A 17,496-nucleotide genomic window follows, 5' to 3' on the forward strand; every position below is an offset into this window, starting at 1 on the left:
TCTTCATTCCCACCAGACTCTAATGGAGCCATGGAATCTTGGCCAAAATGAATACTGAGGTGCCATGAATGATGATATGTTCTGCCCATGTGTTTTTAATGCACTGATGTTCTGCATAATGATAATGAAGCATTGTATTCCCAGAAACTCAAGATGGACTCAATAAATGCAATAGGTATGCATAGAAACTTTTTACAGAAGTAATTCAACTTAAAACATTTGGTTCATGGTCCAGGCACATACATTTGAAAGTTAAATTAATCAGTTTGACATCTTTTCTCGATCATTTCTAAATAGAAAATGGTGGTTAAAAGAACAATTTAGAAACTGGAAGACAGTAAATTACCCCAAACAAAACAGTCTGTAAGGAATTGAATTTCGAATGAAACCAGAGGTTAGTTGTAGTGACGCAATCGGTAACTTCAGGTGATCTTTTAATTCCATGATAATTGTTATAGTTGGTCATCAAACCATTCCCGCCGCTCCCTTGTAATTGTCATTCTGCCACCCAACTTTTTCATTTCAACTTTAATCAATATTTCACCATGTGTAAACTCATCAGAACGCAGATTGCCTAATGTCTTTTCACAGGAAGTGCGTGGTGTGTGAACGTGAGGCACATGCCGGGGTGAGAGACTATCAGCACAATAACTTACGCACTCTGACGTTTGTGGCCTTCAAGTGGAGACACACCTTTTTTATGCAATACATGCCTGCTCCACAAAAGTACAACATCACCAAATGAAAATACATATCATTTAATGTTGAAAAAGGACAATGATACTTCCTTAATTCTTGCTTGCACAACACATTTGGATTGAAACTGTGCTTTCTACAAAGCTTCTTGTTTTGTTAGCATTGTGCTGTTGTGTAACAGCTCATTCTGTTTTCCTTAGCACAAAAGCAGAGCCCCTTTTCCTCAATAAAGCCTCTATGTGCGACGATGCAGCCCCTAATAACTCTGTCTATTAATACCTCTTTGCCAACCCCAGGGAGAAGGGTAGCAGCAGAAATAGCAGGTGCCTATTGCTTCTTTTAACATCAGCATCAACAGCAGTAAAATTAGACCACTATGACGCCAACCTGCGTCGGTGCTGCAACCCAGGGGAGGAACCAGGCAGCGTAAGCATGATAGAAAGAGAGGGGGGGAAGTAAGAGTGAGGAGAGGGGATGAGGAGGAGAGATGAATATGATGAGTACACGAGGATAGCAGGGAGGGAGACAGACACAGATCCCTGCCTGGGTGAATGTGAGCAAAGCAGCGTAGATGATGAAACAGCCGAGCTCGCCTACATGCAACAACGACAAGAGCTGGCTCAGCTCCATATTCACAGAAACCCATCCTCTGATGCATTTCTTTTATCCAGAAAGGATATGAAAGCTTACAAAACCACAAATACATAAGCGTCTTCCCCCTGTGGCTAAAAGTCGGTCTATATGACATTCAAATGACACCAAACTACACATACACTTAGGAAAATGACCTCTGCCCCTAACCTAACTGTATTTGTTTTACTTTCAACAGGGTGAGACTAACCCATCTGACACACTGCTGATAGTCCTTAATATAAAATGTAGACAGCACAGTCTGTGTGTTCATGCATGACCAGTCAGATTTAGGTTTGAACTCAGTTTGGATTCTTTGTTCTTATCAGTGTATGGTCTGATTTGTGTTTGCATAGTGAGCAATTGATTAAAGGGTGTGTAGACACTTGCGTCAGCATGCATGCAGATTTAAGGAAGTGTTTCTCTGTGAAGAAGGACTTTCATTATGACATGCAATTCTGAACCAGTGCCCAGAGGTGATAAGCGGTTAGTCAATAGATAGTAAAAGCATTGACGTATACTTCCATAAAACTAAACCTCACCCCTAGAAATATTTAGTCCATGATAAATGTTTCTCAGAACATACTTTAGGATTGAAAATCACTGAAAGTGCTAGGAGATGTTAAAGTGTAAAAGTAGTCACATATGAAACTTTAATTTGTAGCCTAAAAGCATCGTTGCATGGAGGAGTGTGACGTGCTATTCTTAGCAGTTATTTGACGCACTAAGCTACAATACTGGGGGGATTTCTCTATCCAATAATTGCTGTTCACTTGGTGCCAGACTCCACACACACAGCAGCGTGTCCGCGTCTCGTCTCGTGGGATCAGTAACAAGGATGTTTCCCTGGAAACTGGACAGCTTTATCATATGTAATTGGGTCATCCCTGAGCTTCTGACAGAAAAACAATAGCTTTTGGGATTTTTTTAAATACCCCATCCAACAACGAGCATGATATGTCTGTTCCTTTCTAACTTAAAGATTCACCATAATACTACATGCAGTATGTATTATTCTGCAATTGCTGTAATGTTAAAGACATTTATGAGCAGTGAAAGTCTGTAAATAACAATAGGCATATGGTGAATATTTAGAGGACAAAGCCAACAAAATGAATATACGATTTCTAATCTTAATACTGCAGTATGTATATCTCTCTATGGGAGCAGGTTTAAAATATGTACAATGACAGAAGTAAATCACTTATTGCTCATTCAGCATGGTCGTTTAGACATTATTGAAAAACAGGTTTACACTTAATTTTGATTAAATCTCATGTTGATTGGAGTAAAACAAGAACAGACTTTTAAAGGGGAATTCTTCTCACTTTAAAATAAACCTTAAACTCCCATTCCATCTAAGATTATTATTTTCTTTAAATAAGTAAAAGCCCCTAAACATATGGTTCTCACTACTTTCACTATCAACTTAACATGTCCGCACATGTCTTCCCACATTTAATTATTCTAAGGAATATGGCCTTTTTTGACCCACTGGCTCAATGTTCTAAAATCCTGTGGTTGTCTCAAAGTGTTTTTTAGTAAATATGTTATATTGTAAAAGCATCTGCTATTTTTTTATCTCACCATGATGTGTTGTTCTATTGCATTGCTTGGCCTTTTCTATAATGGTGGAACATATTCGTACCTTCTGTGTACACCTTTTTTTGTCGATAACTTCCTCCTTGACAATATGTTGTCCTCTGTTCAGGTGGGCCCCCCACACTAACATAAAAGAGTAGCCAAAGATCATCCCTCCCTCCAAACTCTGCACACATAAGACCACTTGTTTAATGTGGCATCATGAGATAACACTGGAGCCAGCTTTACTGATGAAAACATTGAGATGGGATTGAAAGGTAAAAAAGAGCTTCATGCTTAAGATATTTAACTTAAGTGGAAGTTTTATTGTTACAAGTTACAGCCCTGTATTCAAATCATAGTACAAAGTATAACAAATATAAAGTGTAAGGATTAAATTAAAGTATACAATGTACTAATTTTGAAGAATGCCCCTTGTCAAAGTCATATACTGTATATTCGGCTATATTACACAATTGGGTACCACTTTACAATAAGACTACCCTTATAAAGGATTCATAAAGGGTTTATAATTAGGTTATTAATTAGGTTGTAAACACTTTATTGATCATTAAGAACCATTTATAAACCAGTTCTAAAATAGTTTTCATACGTCAACACAGGCTCACTATTTGGCAAGATGACTAAGCCTTATATTGGCTACCTAGCTTACTTCGTCTTCTTCATCAGCCAGCATAGAGTCCAGTAGAGGGCTCCGCCTGTGCTTATATAACAAGGGTTACAATACATATTGTTGTTCACTGAGTTGATTCTCCCCCCATCCATCTTGATGTTTCTTGGCATCTCTTTATGACCATTTATTTATGAGTTACTAACATTTATAACTGCCAAAAGGGAGCCTTGTTGTAAAGTGTTAAACACATTCCCATGTATTAATGAGTTACTACCATTTCTAATAAGGCTTAGCAGTACAGATAATTGTGAGCTCACTATTTGGCAAGCAACCGGTCACAGTTGCCCTGTTTATCTCATGTCTTATAAAAGCTTATTAATGATTTATAAAGTTTTCCCAACTTAATTGATAAATGAATTACAAACTATTCGTAAACCCTTTATAAGGTATAGTCTTATTGTAAAGTGGTACCCACAATTGCAATGAGTGATTAATAAATGTGTTCATCACTAGTTTTGCAGCTCGACGGGCTAAAGGACAGGCTACTTTTCATTACTTCATTTATAATATATCTAAATTAGGTGAATTTAAATTTTTTGAAAAACTGACCTGAGTAACTCAAGTAAAGTACAAGTAAAGTATGAGTCCCTCAAAAATTGTACATAAGTAGTACAGTGCTTGAGTAAATTATGTAATTAGTTACTTTACATCACTGAATATATAAGTAGGCCTAGCATACAATGGAAGTATCCAAAAGAGGTGCAAGTAGCCTACTGCAAAAGTGTACTTACTTAAGTAGGCTACAATAGCAATGAGTTAATGTACTGGATATTTTTTCAAACGTTACCAATTTAATTATGTTTCAAATCAAATCAAATCAAATCAAAGTTTATTTATAAAGCACATTTAAAAGCGATTTTTGGTCGGGCCAAAGTGCTGTACATGTAATAAATACTACAATCACATACAAACACATTACTACAATCACAATAAAATATCGATATTTGTAATAATTTAAAATCACTAACACGTGAGGCTGCTGGACTACAACTGTCCATACAATGCATTGGTCCTCAGTGATCTCACTGTAACCTAGGAGAGTCGTTAGTTAGAGATGGTAGTTCTTCCTCCGGGTCAGTGGCGGCGCTCCAGAGCGCCATCCGGCCGGCTGTGTGAGTTGGAACTCGGCGTTAAACTGTTTGGCTGGCACGGGCTGGTTGGTCGGTTGGTTGAGGGGTAGCCATGGCTCGACTTGCTGCGCTACTGTTGTTACCGGTTCTTATTGAATCGGTATTCTCAATTTCTTTCTTTTTACCGGTCAACTCGAGAAAGTGTTTACGGGAGGAGATCCACAAAGACGTCCTCGTCACGGGGGAGTATGAAATAAGCGAACAGGCGAACACCAAAACTAATCTGAAGGTAAGCACAGACCTGCGGCTAGCTCCAGTCAACCTAACCAGCCTGTGCTGAGGCCGAAATGACGCCAGTGTGTTAAAGTCTATGTTTTATCACGCTAGCAGTTACAAGTACTATCTATATATGTTGTTAAAATAGTCTTAACTGTCAATAGGGGTCGGATGAAGTGTGTGCAACTGTTGTTAGCATTGTAGCTAACCAAGGCCCCGAAAAACACGTCTTCCTGGTTTTAGCTGCTAATAAGCTAGCTAACGATAGGGCTTGCCAACCTTATCCTTTAAGAATTCATCCTGACATAAACTCAAATTACTCTGGCGCCAATTAATGTCCTCTTTATCACACATTGTAGGTGTAAATGTGACAGTTATTTTGTGTTTTATCATGTGAAGTATTCCCGTCACTGTCTCTGCTGCTGTTACACGTCAGTCTTACTGGCCATTCAGCTAATGCAGTCTCAAGCTAGCATTAGCACATTAGCCACCTCAGCTACAATGACAGCTTGAATAGACTCTTATTTATCCATTTAAATGCTTAGGTCTCAAGATTTCTTCCATTTATTATACAAGTGCATCTGTCCTCACTTTATTATGATCCCGTTAAATCATCGTACAAACATTTCTGATGTAGTTCTATAAAATAGTCTCCATGTTCTAACAGCTGTGAAATGTAAACCAACATTTCTGGGTTTTCCGGTATTCAGTTTGACAATGGTTTCATGCAGCTTATTTGGGCTACAAGTCAGTTATATTTTTTACAATTTTTGTAAATAGTTTAATCTAAATGTGAGTGTTTTTAACAAAATGCCCAATATAATTTCAAAGAATTGAAGATGAAATCCTTAAATTGCTTTTTTTATGCAATCACCTCACCTTATATAAAATGAATATCAGTAAATCCCCAGTTTTCAGATGCTGTAACCAGAGTATAATTGACCCGCGTTTTTTGATGGAGGGTTTATTTTTATATTAATTGATTTCAGAAATTAAGTTTATTAATGTACATATTTTGCCTTTCTTTCTAGATCACAGATTCCTCCAGCCACACTCTTTACTCCAAGGAAGATGCAATCAAAGGAAAGTTTGCATTCACCACAGAGGACTATGACATGTTTGAAGTGTGCTTTGAGAGCAAGTCACCCATGGGTAAGTGTGTTAACTGTGAAAACCAGGACACTTTTTTTGCACAACATTTATGAACAAATGCAATGACATTATTCTTTCAATAATAGATATACATACTACAACTACTAACAACACATACAGTGACATGTGTTGACCCTTAGGTGATATTTCTGTTGTGGTCATATGGAAAGATTTTATGGAAATTCTAAAATGGTGGCATGTTTTATGTATGATTTACATCTGCATAGGAAAGGTAGAACATCTTTGCAATTTAATTGTTCTATACAAATTAATTACATGATATGCTAAAATGTCTGCTCTTTTAATCAGGGACTGGAAGAGTGCCTGACCAGCTGGTCAATCTGGACATGAAGCATGGTGTGGAAGCCAAAAACTATGAAGAGGTAAGCATTGGATTCAAAACGATTTGCTTACTTTTGTTAGTATAAATCAAACACTGCAGATAAAGACGTTCTGTCTGCAGCTACTAGACTGTGGTAGAATAGTCAAATATAATTACATCCTATTTCTTTTCCGAACCGCATTTCCTTGACCTTGATCTCAAAAACATTAGGATTGGGGAGTGACAATTCATAAAGAATAAGAAGAAGCCAACCATAGTGTTACGCAAATACGACTGCACTTAAATTATGCAACTGTTTTTCATTTTTAGAGCAACTTGATTATAATGCATACAAAATAGATACCTTGACACACTCAATGGCGTACAATTCTAGTAAGTATATCCTAACCAATATACAATCACACCCCTAAAGTGTGCGGTCGCTAGGAACTGTGGGACAGCATTATCGTTTTTCTATTAGTTAAGGCTGGTCTAGAAGGGCAGAAGGCATTGAAGCACATTTCCTTAGCATTTAGAGAATTTGACCTGCTCTTTTCCTGGCTTCGACTTAAGATTTCTGAGTCATTTCACTCGGTTAGAACCTTCCTAAGCATAAAAGTCATTTTGATCGCATCCTAGGTTTCACTACACATTCAGGTTTGAAAAACGAATAAGCTAGAGGTTCATTTCAACCAATGGCCAGCATATCCGAGCCTGTGTGAGAATGCACCCAAATGTTCTAAATACCAAAATTGCTGACTCAACCACTTGGTTAAATTTGCTGCCTCCATCCCTCGTCAGGATAGAGGCAGTCATTCATCAAACTATCATTACAAACTAAATAAATTCCCATTGAAGAGATGCAAGAGACATACAATCCCTTCACTGTTTCCTTGTTGTTGCACAACATCAAACTATGCAATGACTTAATGAGATTAATAAATCAAGTTGAGGATTGGAAACAAGAACATTCTTCTCTGGTACCTTTTGGCCACATTAAATACTTGTGGCTGACGGCAGCAATGTGGGTGCCTAGGGCTGCGTTAGTGGCATTGGCATGGCATGCGTCTATTCTCAAAACATGATAATGACATCAAGAAATCCCTGTGTGTGTATAAATAGGAACATCAGTGAAGGAGGTTCTTTGCCTCAAAAATGATTTCATATTTTCCTAAATAGGCACAACTGTTGTGCATCATCATTTCTTCAGAGAATAGATTTCACTTTCCACTGTGGCTTTTCTAGGCAATACTTAATAAGCAGAGAAGTGATGAAAAGCACTGTTTGCTGAGAATCGCCCCCCTTCCCACACATGGTGCACTAATGATGTTCTTTCACACTCAGTGAGCAAGTGTGTAGGAGGAGGATGTTCAGGGAAAGCTCAAGTGGGCTTTCCTGTCTGTGGCCAAGAGGGTGGAGCTGAGATTGTATTCTCCTACGTAGAAGGGTGTGTTACTTTTGAGCACATTTGCAAACTGGCCGGTACATGATGTCTTGGTATTTAGTACATTTCCTGAAAGAGTTCCTGCCTGTCACAATGTTTTTGCATGTGGTCATTGGCATCAGGCACATTTCCCTTTGCAAATGCAATATTGGAAAATGTCCATGTCTGTTGCTATTGCACAATTCAAGGCTAGAGTAAGGTCAATTTAGTCCAGGGAAGAGAGAGACCAATGTGGTGTTTCTGTTTTTAGTTTTACGCTTCGCACACAAATTTGTCACAAGTTGACATAAGTCACATGGACTGACAGGTAAACTAGTCACTGAACAGGTTTTGTAACCTGTCCTGCATTATCAACACTTCACAGAAGAAAAGTTCATTCTAGAGGGAAAATATTTGCCACAACTTGCCAAAAATTCTTAAAAGTTAGTTCACATTCACAGTTTAATTTGTACACGTCACACGTTCATCAGTATCTCATAATGCTTGGTCTGTTCTCTGCTCCACCTTCTCAGTGGGTGCAGCTGTTCAGTTCACACCAGAGTTCAAAGGCAGCCTTCTCACCAGTGTAAATAAATGGGAGCAAATAGCAAAACAAAGTTTGTTTTAACACCCTGAGGTGTGTACATTCCCTAGAGGCACAATTTTGATGTGTGGTATGTGTCTGTACAATACAATTGAGTTGAATACAAAGCCCAAGACCGACCCCTGCTGGACAAAGTATATAATGGCACTGCTTGAAAACGTTTAACCATTGACATCTCTGCCATCACTTTGCTGAATTTGTGAATTTCTGTTTTGTCGATCCAGATTGCCAAGGTGGAGAAGCTGAAGCCTCTCGAGGTGGAGCTGAGGCGACTGGAGGACCTGTCGGAGTCCATCGTCAATGACTTTGCTTACATGAAGAAGAGAGAGGAGGAGATGCGGGACACCAATGGTAATAAAACAATGCAATTCATGAAGTTGGAGCTGAGCAAGTACTTAAAAATCTTCCTTGCATGTGTTTTTAGTTTCCTTAAATCGGGCAGACACTTAAGATTAGGCCATATTTTTATCCTGTTTTGCTTGCCCACAGCTACCTGTACATTCCTGCCCTATTGATGGTTGTTGTTTGATGTACAATTCAAGAGGGGTCACAGCGCCTACATTTTTTCCCCTGGATTTTTTCCTTTGACGATGATTTCTAGCATGTCAGTTTATGGTTGACAGTCTTGCAGTTTGAAAATGCTTTTCCCATATTGCTAGTATTTAACATGCAGCTTCAATCGTGAATTAGTAGTAGTGAAATATAAGATTAATAAAAACAAAGTGTCTGTCCATTGTTGACAAGTATCAGGTTTTAGGGAATGAAACTTAAATTAAATGTTTTTGTCCCCGATCAATAATACTGTTACCTAATTATTTCCCCCCATCTCTAGAGTCCACCAACACGCGTGTGCTGTACTTCAGCATATTCTCCATGTGCTGTCTCATTGGCCTGGCTACATGGCAGGTCTTCTACTTGCGGCGCTTCTTCAAGGCAAAGAAGCTGATCGAGTAAAGCGGCTCGTGGCTCCTTACACCGCGGGAAGCTGCCTGCCAGTCAGTCAACACATCCCAACATCCACCCTCCTTGGACTAGCTTCAGCAAACAACAGCGAGTGGGGTTGAGGGGCTCAAATTCTAGTTTCAAGGCTGTAAAAGAAACCAAGGTTGTCCTCTGAAAAAATAAATCACCTGCTTATTTAGTGTTTTGAAACATGAAAAGCGCTGTAGGGAGAAATGCACTGTGAGACCAGGCAGGCGTATGTCACTGCACTAGTGTGATGCATCCATCTCATGGTATTTCACTTTTCTGTCTGCACTGTTTTGAATGTTGCAGTCTACTGAATAAGAACTTGTTCCTTCAACCAGTTGAACAGTTGTGTTTGATTTTGAGCTCAGTTGAATGGATGTGCCATGAGTGAATGTCTTTTGCCCTTCTGTTAATATTCACATGATTTGCCATGCCAAGCAAACTACATCCTTGCTGCCCTTTTATCAAGTGAAGGCTATTTGAAAAAGTGGTTTGTTGTTACTTTGTTGAGAAAATTAGCAACCACTGAACTTCTGTGTTATGTCACCTAATTTGCATACTTGTTTGGTAGCTAAATTTAACCGTGTCTTTAGTTTGTTTTCATATTGTAAATGCTACTTGGTTGCTTCTACAGGTATATTTTCGGGAGGGGGGGGATTTTGAGTTGTCAGCAATATTCTCATTTATAAATTAGGTCACTGCTATGATCTCTTGCACGTTGTAGTTTTGTTTTTGAAACACCTGATCATTAATTTGTCATCGATCAAAAGTATAACACCTTGTCCTTAGGATGAGGTTGCAGCATTATACTGTTTGCATGGCTATAAGTAATTTAATCACCTGACTTTTATGATTCAATTCATATATAGTTGTGCAAGTTTCTTTTGTCAGATCAGAAATAAAGCTTTTGACAGGAAATGTGAAGAAGGCAATCCAAACACTTTATGAAATTCCCTTTCAGTCGTGCGCCCCTTTTTATTTACACACTCGTATATTTAATTATCTAGCATTTTTTGAAATATCACATCCTAATTACAGTGGCGATCCATCCAGCGTGCTTCTTTTCTTTAGAATACTTTTGAGGTTTGGGTTACATGAGAAGGTGGGTGGTTGCAAATATTCAGATTGTTTTAGAAAGGGATTAATTGAGGCATCTGTCATGGGAACATTTTTAACAATGAACATGCGCATTGTGCGCAATCAATGATTTTTATGTTGACTGATACATTTTGTAAATTTGTGTTGGGCTTTTACTCAATAAAATATTGGATGGATTTACATTAGTAATGGTGTGGTCTAACTTGTTTATCCCACAACAATCAGGCTGTAATATAACACTATTGTGAATTCAAGTTTAAAATATTCATAATATTAATAAAATACATTAAGACACAGTGTTTAATACAATTATTTGATGGTGCTGCTCATTGTTGCTCATGTTTTATCACAGCTCCACAATACATGGTGAGTAAGCTTATTTTCTTACTCTGATGCATCTAAGTTGGCCATCGATATATATTTAAGAATGAAATAAGAGCTATCCATGTTGTCGGTCAGAAAAGTAACGGGACCAAATACACATTTGAGTATAAACCAATATGTTTTATTTCCCATCAATTTAGATCAAAGGAATGTTTTGGACATCCTGTCTCAAGATGAACCCTCAGAGGAACGCAACATTGGGTTAGGTTTAGGGATGGGTAAGCCTGAAATCCATTATAAATGACTGACTCATTACTTTCTCAATTTGCCAGAAAATATTTGGTTTGGCAAACCATGAAGTTGTTTGAGGAAAATTATAGACTTCAATTACCTAACCTGTTACAACGACTCTGCCTTAATCCTACAATGAGTTATCTGGTTATAACATCCACCACAGCCCTTCGTGTCAATAGTTTCCCAGTTACCCTTTTTGACACAAGTAGATAAATCTGAAAGTTACGAGACATATTAATACACACAAAACAACTGGATTATAGGTGGAAAGGGCCCCTAAAGACAACTCAACCAGACTTCATTTATGAACATAACCAATACGTCATAGCACTAAATTAAACTCATGAAACTGAAATAAACATCTAAAAATACTCTTGGACAATTTGAAAATGTGTTTCTATTAGTTAAATTAAATGCGTCAATGTTTTTCCTTTCCTTCACATCTATTTCAAAAGAGAAAAATAAAGGAGAATTTACAGAATTGGATGTTACAACGGTGTTTGGCTCTCATTATATTCTCTGCTTGTTTTGTTTAGCCTGGCCTCGTCAGACATCGAAAAACACGAACAATTAAACTCACACCAACAATATAATTGTATTGACATTTAACTTTAACATGTAAACACTTTAAACCTGTTCAGAATGTCTTGTTTGCTAACACACCACAGAATTGATGCGTGCAGCAGTCCACCAATCAGATGAAAGCGCAGTTGTAGTCACCCGGATGTACTCCGAAAGTACTTCCTCATGGTCAAAACATTGCATGGTAGAAATATTTCAGTTGTCGAGCCTTTAAACTGACAGCAAGCCTTTATATATCAACTATGCCGGGCCCAGACAAAGAAATAGACCTGACGGAGAGAATTGAAGCGTTTCTGTCCGACCTGAAGCGTGGAGGCTGCGGCACGGGACCGCTGCGGGGCTCGGCCGAGACAGCCCGAGAAACGACGTCCCTGCTCCGCAGAATCACAGCCCAGCCTCGGTGGAGTAGCGCAGGTGATTCATGCTACTCCCTTTGATTCACTGTTTAACTCAACATTACAGCTAGCTAACGTAGTTGCTGCTGTCGTAGCTGAACAGTGAGGACTTCTGTCAAACCTGTTGTGACGACGACAACAGCTGTCAACAATGTGGTTACTTATTTTATAGTAACTTCTCGTGAGTTCAATAGTATAGTACAATATATAGGCTAGTTGTTGTTCAAGGGAAGGAGTTTGTCAGTTAACTGCTGAGCGAGCAAATAGACGTAGTTACCTATATGTTCAGATAGTTAGATAGATAGATCTAGATAATGTGATAACCAAACGATGTTAACAAGTATGTATCCAGTATTTCTAATTCTTAAAGGTCACCTATTCGACAAAATCCACTTTTTCATGTCTTTTATACATAAACATGTGTAAACAGATTCTGATTCTGAAAGTTTCAAGAAAAAAAGCTTCGCTCACTTTTAGTCCTGATCCATTTATATAAAAACCTGTCTGAAAATGAGCTGATCAGATGTTGGCCACTTTATGATGTCATAATATTTTTTTGGCTTGTGTGACCATTAGCCAATAACCAACCAAGGTAACCATGTTTGTATATATCTGAGACCTATAATATATTGATGAAAAACAGTATAATATGGGACCTTTTAAAGGCAATGATAAATTTAATAGTAGGTAATTAGGTGTAACTTTGTAAATTAAAAAAGAAAGATGGTGTTGGCCACACTTCCTTCTCATATAGTAAACAATGATGGATACTAATACTGTCATCTATAATAGTTCAATCCTCAGAGGTTTTAACATTTCAGAATACATTTTTCCAAACTAATGAACTTGGTTTCAGGTGATCTGATGGAAATAATCCGTAAAGAGGGGAGGAGAATGATTGCCGCCCAGCCTTCAGAGACCACTGTTGGAAACATGATCAGACGGGTGTTAAAGATCATCAGAGAGGAATATGCCAGGTGAGGATTAAACAGTATGACGGCTGTTAAAGTCACTGGGCTGGAGAGGTTAAAGATTAAAGCCATTGGTTATACACACTCCCAATATTATAATATATATCTGAGTTGATTGCACATAAGAGGCACCTACACTCAAGAATCATGTGAGTAGATGCTGATAAGTTATAGTCAAAGTGATGCCCATTATATTTGATAGGACATTTTTGCTTTTATTATGGTTTCTTCTTGTTTCTGGTATGAAGTTGTTTGGTCTCCATGACATTAAAATGTTCATAAGAAGATATTTATCAAATAAAAGGAAATGAATGTTGAAAGAGTACATGTTGTGTTTAGAGATATAAGATGTTTGTATTTTATTTGATAATTTCTTGCAGATCTCGAGGCAGCAGTGAAGAAACGGACCAGCAGGAATCTCTCCACAAGCTGCTGACGTCTGGAGAACTCGGCGAGGAGAACTTCGGGCAGCATTTCTCCGCTCTGAAAGCAAACGTCATCGAGGCCATCAATGAGCTGCTGACCGAGCTGGGTATGTTATTGTTATTTTTTAAATCAGGTCATTATCCGTCAGCTGGTTTTCATACAATTGATTTGATGTCTGTGTTAATTCTGTGAGGATAAAACGTTTTGCTGCTTCTCCCTTCACCACTTTGCTTTTCAGAGGGAACCACTGACAACATTTCGATGCAGGCCCTGGAGCACATCCACTCTAACGAAGTCATCATGACCATCGGCCGCTCTCGCACCGTGGAGGCCTTCCTGAAGGACGCTGCACGCAAACGCAAGTTCCACGTCATTGTGGCAGAGTGCGCCCCGTTCTGCCAGGTTTGAAAATCTAGAGATTTCGTTTAGCTAGTAAAAACAATAACAAATGGTGTTTTTGAGATTAATGATTAAATGATCCGATTTGTTCACCTCTTACCAGGGACATGAGATGGCAACCAGTCTCTCAAAAGCAGAAATTGAAACAACCGTCATCGCAGACGCTGCCATATTTGCAGTCATGTCTCGAGTTAATAAGGTATTTAACACCAAAGAAGGCTTTAAAACAGTCATGTCAGAGCATGCGGTTTAACCTGCGTGGAAATCTGCTTACAGGTGATCATCGGGACGCAGACAGTTCTGGCCAACGGAGGTCTGAGGGCCGTCAACGGGACGCACACCCTGGCCCTCGCCGCCAAGCACCACTCCACACCGCTGATTGTTTGTGCTCCCATGTTCAAGCTCTCGCCTCAAGTAAGAACACTCTCTAGTTTGACAGATTATTGTAATTTCTGCTGACAGCAAAATGACGATAAAACTATTTTGTGTCCTTAGTTCCCGAATGAAGAAGATACCTTCCATAAGTTTGTCTCTCCACATGAAGTGCTTCCTTTCACTGAAGGTAACTGACATTCCTTACAAAGTGCTTATTAACAGTCAATCAACTAACTATTAATTTCTAGAAAATAAACTTTGAAACTTTGAAAATGTATGTACCTCTTTTAGTACATTTTCTGGGGAACTCACATTTTACAATTTGTATTTCAGGTGAGATTCTCTCAAAGGTGAACGTGCACTGTCCGGTCTTTGACTATGTCCCCCCTGAACTCATCACACTGTTCATCTCTAACATCGGAGGACATGCACCGTCGTACATCTACCGTCTGATGAGCGAACTTTACCACCCAGAAGACCACGAACTTTAACCATTGTAATTTAACAAATAAATAAAATAATGATTGATCCAGTGTTTGGTGTCTCTTTTGATGAGAGGGGTCTGCCTGCAGGCCTCCACTCTCAGGACAGTTCCGGTGTAGGCTCCACTGTCAGGACACCTCCACTGTCAGTACATCCCCCGAAGGACTGGTCTGATGGAAGTTTTCAAATCACAATGGAGACTCATCACGGAGGTGATGAGTCCGCTCACCATGCACTTTGGGTCGGCCTTGATCAAGCCCTTTTGACCCCCCCAGCCTGGTTCTCGTAAAAGTTGACTTAGCCATTTTTCGCTCTAATGACACCATGGAGGAATGTAACGGGAGTTGACAGGGGACTCTGCCCGCCTCACGAGTGCCTATTTTCGGACACTTTTTTTCACTTTTCCCCGGTTTTATTAATTTGTCTTTTTTTGGCTATTTCACCCGGTTCCTTCTACCGGGGACACTGCCCAGTCTCGGGTGTTCCCCCACGGCCTGTGTCCAGCCGTTTCCCCCCCACACTCATCCATATATTAACGGATTTTGACAATTTTTGTTGCATTTTTCTCCTTTCCTCTCACTGATCGAATGGCAAACGCGACCCACCATCGGAGGGCCTCCACCGGCCCGGCCTAGTGCCGGTGCTCTGGCGGTCGGTTCCTCCGAACTGTGGGTCCGACTTTGATGGCCGGGAGGGTGTGCTGCGTTGGGGTGGGGGACTTCCCCCACTCTGCGAGTCTCTTCCTTCCCGGGCCGTCCGATATGAAGCGTGACCAAGACGCACCGTCTGACTCAGGGGTCCCGCCGCGGTGCACCCGGCAAACACGGTTGTTTCTCGAACCCTCCACTGTTGTCTAGCGGGCGTAACTAAAATACAAGATGTCATTATTTATTTATTTATATATATATATATATATATATATATATATATAGATAATAAGTGTCAGTGCGATTTTATTTTTGTACTAGTGTGCATTTCCTGTTTGGAAAGTGGTGCTGTACTGAGAGTAAACAATACAAGGTGTCCCTATTTTTATATATATATACATATGTATATAATAAGTGTCAGTACGTTTTTATTTTGTATTTGCGTGCATTTCCTGTTCCGAAAGTGGCGTTGTACTGATAGTGGCGATTTTATTTTGTAATTCTTAGCGTGCATGCACTTCCTGTCCTGAGAGTGGAGGTGTCCTGAGACTGCTGCCTGCAGGCAGGCTCCCATGCTTTTGATGAGGAAAACTCTGCTGTATCACATGAGTTCTACTGGGAGAGTTTCTGAAACGTGCTAATATTTTGTAATACTTTCAGGTATTTTGGGGCAACATTTGTTTTCTTCTATACCTCTCTATTCATTCTTCAGCATCATACTGCTATATATAAATTACTATCTTTAAAAGTAATGCAATTATAATCCATTACTATATTAAAGATAGATAGCTACTTTATTGATCCCAAATTGGGAAATTATTTCGTTTCAGTAGCAGCAATGTGTTCATGCATTAAAACTACAGTCAAATATGTATGTGTATTTTCCCCCCTTTCTAAATAGTACTTATTTTTTTAATAGTTTATATATCTGAAAAAGTAAGGGAAGTTTATCAACCCATAAAAGAACATTTAACATTCTGTTTATCAGACAAATTAAATAAAATCACCAAATGTGGAGATATGTTTGTTTTTTTACTGTGTATACAAATACAAACCAATATGAATAGCCTATATCATAATAACTATAATATAACTACAACTTTTTCCTTTTGAAATGTAGTTAAGTAAAAATATGAAGTTGCACATCATTTTAAATAAAAGTACAAGTGCCTAGAGTTTACTTTTAAGCTTAGTTATTGAGTAAATCTAATTATCTACATGCCACCACTTCATACACGGATAGGAACACGTTTTTCATATTCTATGTAAACGGGACAATTTAACAGGATAAGTGAAACAAACTCATCATATCCGATAGGAAGCTTGGTTACTGAGAAGTGCGTCATGTCAAAAAAAGTATTGTGTTGTAGTTTCAGGTTTCCTCCGGGTGGAGGCAGTGTAGGACCCGCAGATCAGCTGCTTCGCGAGGGTTTTTCATGAGAACAAGAAGATAAAAAGGCAGTGATGAAGCTGCTCTGTGGTGGAAAAATATTATTTTTGAGTGTCTATGCTGTTGTAGTATTTTATTTTTTTGTTAAAAAGACTGGGTCCCGCTGTATTGCACAGGCTGCTCTACAACGTCTATTCACAGGCGCGATCCCACTACTGAGCGGCACGGGGGCTTTGGCCTGCTCCGTCTCCGGCCTTGGCCGGTGCACCCCTCCTTAGACGACCTGGTGGTCCCGAGCTCCCTCAGGAGCACCATATCGATACCGAACTTAGTGCGGACACCCGATCGGCATAGTCCGCTGCAGCTCAGATCTCCTGAGCTCAAACGCTTCGCCAGCCTCAGCCTCCCAGTAACATGGATTACAGGCGCGCGCCACCGCACCCGGCGAGAAATAGTCTCGCTCATAGGGTATTTGACTTGGACAAACGTGACGTCATCAAGCAGCAAACTGGAGTGGCATCTAGTGGCGGGAAATGTAACTGCAGCCAAAAAATATGTTTATATTTGTCTGTAATTTGTCACTCTTTTACATAAACAATCTGAACACAGCTCCATAAAACCGATAAAGAAGAAGACAAAAAAACAAACAAACGTTGCCAACATTGTGGGTGTAGTGTAGCTACAATGCTACGTGA

General features: G+C 39.3%; 2 protein-coding genes across 2 annotated transcripts; both read left to right on the plus strand.

Moving 5' to 3' along the window:
- Positions 1-4,663: 4,663 nt before the first annotated feature.
- Positions 4,664-10,700, plus strand: tmed10 (transmembrane p24 trafficking protein 10). The gene is made up of 5 exons (XM_034142881.1): positions 4,664-4,960; positions 5,979-6,099; positions 6,409-6,482; positions 8,673-8,799; positions 9,281-10,700. Exons 1-5 carry the CDS (start codon positions 4,784-4,786, stop codon positions 9,400-9,402), a joined length of 621 nt encoding a protein of 206 aa, XP_033998772.1. The 5' UTR covers positions 4,664-4,783; the 3' UTR covers positions 9,403-10,700.
- A 1,148-nt stretch (positions 10,701-11,848) lies between these two features.
- eif2b2 (eukaryotic translation initiation factor 2B, subunit 2 beta) lies at positions 11,849-14,814 on the plus strand. Its single transcript, XM_034142292.1, has 8 exons — positions 11,849-12,129; positions 12,967-13,087; positions 13,462-13,613; positions 13,746-13,909; positions 14,010-14,105; positions 14,183-14,320; positions 14,402-14,468; positions 14,615-14,814. The coding sequence occupies exons 1-8, from the start codon at positions 11,958-11,960 to the stop codon at positions 14,770-14,772; spliced, it is 1,068 nt and encodes a 355-aa protein (XP_033998183.1). The 5' UTR covers positions 11,849-11,957; the 3' UTR covers positions 14,773-14,814.
- Positions 14,815-17,496: the final 2,682 nt, after the last annotated feature.

The sequence above is a fragment of the Trematomus bernacchii genome, unplaced genomic scaffold, assembly GCF_902827165.1.
Source record: "Trematomus bernacchii unplaced genomic scaffold, fTreBer1.1, whole genome shotgun sequence".
NCBI lineage: Eukaryota > Metazoa > Chordata > Actinopteri > Perciformes > Nototheniidae > Trematomus > Trematomus bernacchii.

What these genes read in the sequence shown, in the direction of transcription:
- tmed10 (XM_034142881.1), top strand. Translation starts at nt 4,784, where the DNA reads ATGGCTCGACTTGCTGCGCTACTGTTGTTACCGGTTCTTATTGAATCG. An exon ending in ACACCAAAACTAATCTGAAG is followed by an intron (nt 4,961 to 5,978) that starts GTAAGCACAGAC and finishes CTTTCTTTCTAG; the next exon opens with ATCACAGATTCCTCCAGCCA. An exon ending in TGAGAGCAAGTCACCCATGG is followed by an intron (nt 6,100 to 6,408) that starts GTAAGTGTGTTA and finishes TCTTTTAATCAG; the next exon opens with GGACTGGAAGAGTGCCTGAC.
- eif2b2 (XM_034142292.1), top strand. Translation starts at nt 11,958, where the DNA reads ATGCCGGGCCCAGACAAAGAAATAGACCTGACGGAGAGAATTGAAGCG. An exon ending in TCATGTCTCGAGTTAATAAG is followed by an intron (nt 14,106 to 14,182) that starts GTATTTAACACC and finishes ATCTGCTTACAG; the next exon opens with GTGATCATCGGGACGCAGAC. An exon ending in TGTTCAAGCTCTCGCCTCAA is followed by an intron (nt 14,321 to 14,401) that starts GTAAGAACACTC and finishes TTGTGTCCTTAG; the next exon opens with TTCCCGAATGAAGAAGATAC.